Raw genomic sequence first — 8,464 nt, 5'->3', positions numbered from 1 at the left:
TTTTAGAAACTTATACCTTAAAAAAAATCCCATTGGAAAAAAAATCCCATGGGAAAAAAAATCCCATGGGCTAAAATAATCCCATGGGAAAAAAATCCCATGGGATTTTTTTATTATTTTAAAACACGATATAACGCGTTGAAATCGCGAGAAATGCTCATCATTTGTTAAAAGGTAGTGTTTCTGAAGGTTACATGAATAAATCTCTAAAAATCAGAAAAAAATCCCATGGGATTTTTTTTTCCCATAAAAAAATGGGATTTTTTTTCTATCAAAGTAAATTGAACGAAAATAAGCACAAATGCTTTAACAATGCTTAAAATCGATAACTAAGCACAAACGAACGTGTTTTATGTTTTTGAAAATCCCATGGGATTTTTTCTCCCATAAAAAAAGCTGGAGAAAAATCCCATGGGAGAAACCAAAATTCCCATGGGATAATGAAAAATCCCATGGGTAATTACAAAAATCCCATGGGAACTCCAACTTTGCTAATAAAGTTCATAGTGAAGAAAACGCATTTAACAAGCAAAAATAACCAATTATTAATCACAAGTTAGACTTTTATCTTATACTTTATCACAAATAAGCAAACCTTCAAGAAAAAGGGTACTTAAGTTTGCGAAATTTCGGTTTCGCAAAGTTTTTCCGGTGGCCGTTTTACAAGATTTCAAAGGGAAGCTGGGGTCGATTGGCGAAATTCAAAATGTGTGCATGCCATAAGTAGTATACAGTGTAATATGTTTCAGATAAAGGGATTGATACAGCGGCTACTTGAGGTGAATGATGGCTTGCTTGAAATAGCTGGCTCAGAGACCGATAACACAACCAATAACTTCGTCCGAGGCGCAAACTGTTCTATTGACGCTTTTGAGCAAAGCCACTGGGTGTCCTTGAAAGAGGTCGAAGATCTGCCATCCTATTTGAAACAGAAAACCGAGGTCATAAAGCGACGCTCTTAACAATGGTTTGACTTAAGAAAGCAGTATTTACTGACTGGTAGCAAATTATATGACTATTTAGGTCTAGATACTCTTAAAGCTCTTAATAGATGAGCTTAAGAACCCGTCACATGAGAATGTGCCTGTGTCTGCTGAGGTCCAAGCCAGAATGGATCATGGTACAAAATCGGAAATAAATGCTGTTGCCACGCTGACTGGTAAAGTTCAACCAGTATTTTTTTCCGATGATGAAATATATCGAGGAAGGGTTTCACGAGATATCAAATGATGTCAGCGTTTTGGTATCGCCTGATGGAAGCATAGGGCATATTGAATAACATGAACAAGATGTACCTATCCGTTACAGCGCATGCGAGTTCAAGTGTCTTGTTTGAATTAAATATTGTACTCCTGTACACTATGTTATCCCATCTAGGTAAGTGATGCAATCATAAATATATATGAGCGTTGTTCTGAGAAAACTGGGCTTAATGCATGTGCGTAAAGTGTCATCCCAGATTAGCCTGTGCAGTCCGCACAGGTTAATCAGGGACGACACTTTCCGCCTAAACTTGATGTTCGGTAAGGAGGGACTTCGTTGAAGCTTGAAATACCATAAAGGCGTAAAGTGTCGTCCCTGATTAGCCTGCGCGGACTGCACAGGCTGATCTGGGACGACGCTTTACGCACATGCATTAAGCCCAGTTTTCTCAGAACGCGGCTCATATGTTGAAATATGTACGTCTAAATTGTAACTTATACGTATGATTTTACGATATTTTCCATAAGCGTCTCGTGTTTAGTTAGCTGGAAACCAAACGACAGAGATACAATTAGAAGTTTTGGACTTTAAATGAGTGTGTTTTTAGGTCCACAACTTCTTATTGTACAAATATTCCTCCATCGCTAGGTTTCCACATGACTAGACACAAGACGTTCTATGGAAAATATAACAAAAAACTTACGTAGGAGTAACGTATAAATCTAAACACCTCTAATGTTTTGAAATATCTAGCGGGGTATCAATCATTCTGTGAACATTTTAAAGGTAGATCTAAAAACAAATTAAGGTGACACATTTATGCGGTACATATAAATATGTACATATGGATAAACATTCTCAAATGACCGTAAACTTTATAAATATATATGTTTTGGTAATATGCTGCATATTTGTTTTTATTAGTCAATTAATGTTACTCTTTCAGTGCTGGAACCGATTTTTAATCGTCTTTGCAAACCGTTTTATCCTGATATTTTGATAGTTTTTTTAAATGAAGAAAATTTAAAAATTCAACAGACGACATTTAAGCCGACAGCAAGTTTCCCAGCATACAAAGGAATAAACCTCAAGTTTGTGTACAACAATCAATTGTGGTACAGCCCAGCTTGCTCGAAAAACGTGTAACGAGATCGCTTGCATTAGAAGTTACAATTAAGTGACACTAATATTCATATCCTATTTAATTGGTGAAAACGAATCAGTTTGTATCAAGAGAATTTTTTTGTTGGTTTCAGGTACGTACCTCAAGTTCTTGCCGAGATGGCTTGTATGAATATTACGACATTGATTTATCTCTGTTGGTCGTCCGAAAGTTCAACGGTATTTCGGTAAGAATTATATTTGGAGTAAATAAGTTTTTGTCGTATCCAGGATCCGATTCCAGAGATGGGACATGGGGCGTTTGTGTCTACTGTTTGCTTGATAAGAAAAATAAATAATAAAATATAAATAGGCTTGATTAAACGTCGCATATAATCTTCAAGTAACATTATCTGTAACAGATATTGTGCGACCAACACGGTATCCACTAACGAATACTTACCTGACTGCTTCAATTTATCTTCCTAATGCTACCCATTTAATGCTGAGCGTGAAGCATGGGAGCCACTAGTACCATTTTTCACGACTTTGATATGTCGCGGCTGGGGATCGAACCTACGACCTCCCACACTCGAAGCGGACGCTCTACCACAAGACTATCGAGACGGTTAAGAAATGTCAGTATATAGTTATGCTGGTCTTTGATTGCATATGTTTACAATTATTAAATGTGCATCAGAGTCGGAAAATGTATATATTAAATATGGAGCAAAAATATCCGCTCATGCCTCTCAGTGCACAAATAACCACGTTACAGACAATATATCAATACAAATATAACGTTAAAACAGAGGGGTTTTCGTCTGCTATCTTCTCATGTCCCAGTGTAATACAAATACTTTAGAAACACTTGACGCTCACTTTCAAAAGAAAGTAGATCAATTATATACATGTATGAAATACCCAGCGTATTCAATATCTTCAGCTTATCCGAAAGTATGAACTAGTGATTATGTAGATGAAGAACAGTAAGCTTTATTAGTATGTGGAAACGAAAACAAAGCAATGTCGTGTCCTTTTATCTCGTAATAAAGTATGCTTGGAGAGAAAAAGAAAAGTGTCCGGTACGTCATACTGTCTGCTTGATAGTCTGAATCTAATATGCATAATGGTGTTACCGATCGTGGAAAGTAACTTAATTAGCTCGGCTGTTTTCGGAGAAAACAAGAGGTAGTGTCATAGCCAGCTCGTCGTCCGGCGTCCGCCGCCCGCCGTGCAAAGTGCTTAAACTTTAAAATTGGCTCTAAAATCAAAGTGCTACCACCTGCAACTTCGATTCTTCATATATAGATGCACCTTGATGAGTTCTACACGCCACACCCATTGTTGGGTCACAAGGTCAAAGGTCAAGGTCACTGTGACCTCTAAAAATTTATGACAAGCTTTCATTTATTCAAAACTGCACCCGCAGCCGAGCGTTGGCATCCGTTATGCGTTGCTCTTGCTTTTATGTGTTATCACAATGAAGACATGTTTTTACTATTTGGGCAATTTATTTTAAGGTTTCATTCCATTCCAGGGTCTCATTTGACAAGGAGCTCTGGAACTTGATAGTGGACGAGGCTCAATCTTGGCGATTTAAAGATAAAAACCAGATGTTCTGAACGTTCAAAATGTATCAAAGCTAAGATAGAAGATTTTTAAACCAACAACACGGAGTTCATTTGCGAGGTCGCATCATTGCGCGGTACCAATGAAAAAATGTGTCAAACCACTGTCGACACGCCCTACCTTTTTTGTGGGTGTTTTAGATGAGAAACAAGTACAGGAAGATATGTGAATATGACGTTAAATTCCTTATCAAGCGCGCTACATGAAGCATATGAACTTAACAGGAAGAAAGCAACATAATCACTTGTGCGGCTCCTTAGTGACTCAGATCGAAAATGGAATGCCGAGGTACCCAATTCAGTGCCGGTAGCTTACGCATTAACGGGTTACAGCCTCGGTACCAAAACAATGCGAAATATTCACGATCACATCCTTCAACTTTGCCATGAAAATAACGTGAAAGTAGTATGTAGTTGTTTTGATGGGCAATGGATCGGATTAGCCACAAGAAATGCAGAAAATATACCATTAACAATGATACAAATGCAAAAGGACGTGGAAGAAACCGCATCAAAAACGTCACGTAGTGCTATTATACAGGATCTGATAAATACCCCTATCTTAAAAGATGTGAAAATTGAAGAAATCATAGAACGGAATGTGCAAAATGGATCTATGGTTGTCCATTATAACGTTCTGAGTAGAATGATAGAGTCAGCAAAAAGGTCTACCACGAAACGTAAGGAAGACAAGACAAAGCCTACCAGTGCTGTAGAGAAATCAAAGCTCCCAGTTGATGCACTTGATTCGCTAACGGATGATAATGTGTTGCAAGACAGTTTGGAAGCTGACACAGTGGAAACCAATTCAGAGTCTACAAATGCGCATGAAACCGAGAATAATGACGACACATTAGTCCCATAAAATGAACGAACTTTTGATCAATCTACGTCACAGACCACTCACAGTGTTTCTGAAACAGTATTTAAAACATCCTCATTGACTTAAAGTCAAATACTAAACCGTCTGTTAAAAATATGGCCTGAAACGAAGACAGTGCACGATCGATTTAAAGAAGATTATTTCGCACACAATTGGCCTGCACAAACTGATGAATAACGAACTCAATGTGAAAATCAATAACATGCAGCGAATTCAAGAACAGTCTGGAGTGTTCCTTCGGAAATCCTGGAAGTTATCTGAGAAGGCCAATGGTATAGCTAAACTTTTAGGCATGGGTTCCAGTGAAGTTGTAAGAAAAAAACACACGGTTAAACAGGTTTTCTCACTGGAGGAATGTGTTGCACGTGCCATTACATCGAATTCAAGGATTGTTCCAAAGAGCAAGCTACATTGTGTGTATGCAGCTTTCATTTTTGAATCTGAAAGAAAAAAGTGGGTTGACAATGGTCCATTTCAGGAATATACACACATAGAAAATGTTGGCGAAACAACATGGTTTTCTGTTCATGAATACAACGCCTCTAGAAACAAATACGAACCAAAGTGTCGTGATGCACACCATCTTTTAGTTAATTCAGGAGCTAAAGTGTGTAAAGATAGTGTAGATAATTTTAAGAAAGAAGCATGGCATAATGTGGCAGAGCAAAATAGTGATATACTGAATAAATCATTAGTGGTTGACTTGATTGACAAACAAAACAACGCATACGCATTGAAAGTATTTTCATTCGAGGTTGAAAATGAAATGAGAAAACTTAAGTTTTATGAAGAAGCCAAGTTCTGTAACATTATTCGGTCATGGTACGAAGCGGAAGATAAACCTGGTATTTCAGAAATAGAACGAACCAATAGACGTCTGAGGATAAAAGACTATCTTCTTAGTGGTGTTGACTTCGAGGTATTCCCAGCTTTTGGGAAATACGTAAAGGGGTTCCACAAAGTATGGTTCGAAGGTATACTACAATGGATTGACACAACACTTCAGCTTTATGTAACTGCGGGTTCTTACAATCAAAGATCTGTCTCGTAAATGAGAATTTGTTTGGAGAGTTCAGCGAAATGGAGCCTACCAGACTGGGTTGTCCAAAGGCCATTGCAATACCTCGTCTCATGGCGTATGTTACAATAATTCTGCATTACAGATGTGATCCTTCAGACAGGTACACTCGACTTTTTAACGTTGATGTGATCTTTGTCGAATTATTGTTAATCTTTGTATATGCATATAGGAGCCAAGCTTCATGAAAATTTTTGCTCAGTGCCTCATCATGATTTACCTTTTTGACTAAAGATTGTGCACCGTTCATAGGGTATTCAGAGATCTGTAACTTATGTGCATGTCCATGCATCTCTATGATCCTCGAATAAAGACATTGTTATTAAACCTGCCTACATGAAATGGTCATGCAATATGTTCAAATATTCATTTTCTACTCTCAAGATTAATGCAATTTAATGTTGATTCAAATAGGCACTCGTGTCCAATTATTATCTCTAGTTTGAAATATAATACTTATATGATAATATGATTTTCAGCATTTAGCTTCGTTCATTCCAGAGTATTTCACATGAACACTACACGGAAGTCCGTATACCAGAGAGAACCGATCCTGACCAGTACATCTTGGAGCCAAGACAACAGCAACATAGACGAATTCATACAGACAAGAGGAGCGTCCATGAAGTCGACAGTTATTGCTTTACGGTAAATAAGCTTTACATCATTCTTTATAAAACGTAGCTTGTTAGACACAAGAATGTAGATCCGCTGCAATAACGGGCTAATTATTAACTGTTCATTCACAAAAAGCATCTATTATAATTATAAGTCTTGAAAAAATATTTTCATTAATGTAACTATGGGCTCAATCTGGATTGTGAATATAGAAAAACACATTGTAAACTGTTACTTAATAGGTTTATTTACAAACTGAATATAGTAAAACACATTGTAGACTGTTACTTTACAGGTTTATTTACAAACTTAATATATTAAAACACATTTTAAACTGTTACTTAACATGTTTATTTACAAACTGAATATAGTAAAGCTCATTGTAAACTGTTACGTAACAGGTTTATATACAAACTGAATATAGTAAAACACATTGTATACGGTTACTTAACACGTTTATTTACTAACTGAATGTAATAAAACATATTGAAAACTGTTACTTAACAGGCTAAATAACAACATAATGAGTCGTTGGGAGAAAACTGGGCTTAATGCATGTGCGTAAAGTGTCATCCCAGATGTGCCTGTGAAGTCTCCACAGGCTAATCAGGGACGACACTTTCCGCTTAAACTAGATTTTCGGTTAAAAGGGATTTCCTTTAAACGAAACATATCATTACAGCGGAAAGTGTCGTCCCTGATTAGCCTGTGCGGACTGCACAGGCTATTTTGGGAAGACACTTAACGCACATGCATTAAGCCCAGTTTTCTCAGAACACGGCCCAAATGGACAATGGTTGGCGGCATGTACAAATCAAGCGGGCAATCAGGGCCCTATACTCGCTCACCTGTTTTTCTTACGGCCATATTGATCATTGAAGCAAAACATTTGAGCAAATTTTGGAACAGGTTCAGTCAAGGTTTACTGGCCATGTGGGGAAATGTTATTTCATTCCTTTAAGTGATATGTGAACATCTAGAGGCATGCAATAACATTTTTCCACATCACCAGTATATAGAGTGACACGGATAAGGTATCGTTTGATGGATAACTGTTGACGACTGACCGTGACTGTTGACCGTGAAAATTCGTAAGCGATTAATAATAAACACAAATTACATGAAAAGTATCACAAATATTAAGACATGGCAATCATATACAAATAACTAGTATAGTAAATACAGTTGCAAAAACACACTTGTGTATCCAGCAAAAACAGAAGAAAATGATTGGTATTTACAAACAGTAATATATTAAATAAACGTAAGTTACATAAACATTTTTTTTTATTTTAAATTGTTCTGCTTTTTATATGTATGTCTACTTTAAAAATAATGATATTGCACTTATTATCACACATATGCTTTAAATCCTTCATCTAATGTCATGTAAGCAAAGGCATCCTGATCTCGTTGCATACATATGAATATATGCATTTTTTTTGGTACTATTCATGTTGAGAAACATGTCGTCTGCTGAGAAGGTCCTTTGCTTTATGTTTAGTATGATCGTGAAATTTTCAGAAATAAAGGATCCCTGCTCGAGTGGTTATAAACCCCCTCCAAACTTGATTCTATAACATTTGGAACATATTGTTTTCTTTATAGTGATCATGAATTCGACAAAAAGAAAAGGTCAAGGAAGAAAAGGACTTCCAAACGCAGTGATGTGTCAAAACCGCTGGCAGTTGCTAGAGATGTGGAACCGATACACAGGCACCATTAAAGCGACGAAAGCAAGATCTTGCCGGCGACCCAATTAGGAATTAACTTAGAGGAGCCAAATACGTTGTTGCATAAGTTTTTGAAAACGGCTTACATTTATAAAACTTTACGTTTACAATAATCCAGTAGACCTTTTCGAGGTGATAAACTTATAACGTTATTAAGTTATCAGAAGTTTGTAGACTTTTATATATCTACGTACTATTGTCACATACTCGTTGTGAA

The 8,464-nt window shown here is 36.8% G+C and overlaps 1 protein-coding gene across 1 annotated transcript; it reads left to right on the top strand.

The window, feature by feature from the left end:
- The first annotated feature begins 4,987 nt into the window (after positions 1-4,987).
- On the top strand, positions 4,988-8,240 carry LOC127831062 (uncharacterized). Its single transcript, XM_052356047.1, has 4 exons — positions 4,988-5,128; positions 5,857-5,999; positions 6,398-6,544; positions 8,123-8,240. Exons 1-4 carry the CDS (start codon positions 4,988-4,990, stop codon positions 8,238-8,240), a joined length of 549 nt encoding a protein of 182 aa, XP_052212007.1.
- Positions 8,241-8,464: the final 224 nt, after the last annotated feature.

Source organism: Dreissena polymorpha, chromosome 5 (assembly GCF_020536995.1).
Source record: "Dreissena polymorpha isolate Duluth1 chromosome 5, UMN_Dpol_1.0, whole genome shotgun sequence".
Taxonomy (NCBI): domain Eukaryota; kingdom Metazoa; phylum Mollusca; class Bivalvia; order Myida; family Dreissenidae; genus Dreissena; species Dreissena polymorpha.
The sequence above is the reverse complement of the archived record's forward strand: the minus strand, read 5'-3'. Positions and strand labels throughout refer to the sequence as shown.

What these genes read in the sequence shown, in the direction of transcription:
- LOC127831062 (XM_052356047.1), top strand. Translation starts at nt 4,988, where the DNA reads ATGAATAACGAACTCAATGTGAAAATCAATAACATGCAGCGAATTCAA. An exon ending in GCATGGGTTCCAGTGAAGTT is followed by an intron (nt 5,129 to 5,856) that starts GTAAGAAAAAAA and finishes TTACAATCAAAG; the next exon opens with ATCTGTCTCGTAAATGAGAA. An exon ending in TCGACAGTTATTGCTTTACG is followed by an intron (nt 6,545 to 8,122) that starts GTAAATAAGCTT and finishes TTTTCTTTATAG; the next exon opens with TGATCATGAATTCGACAAAA.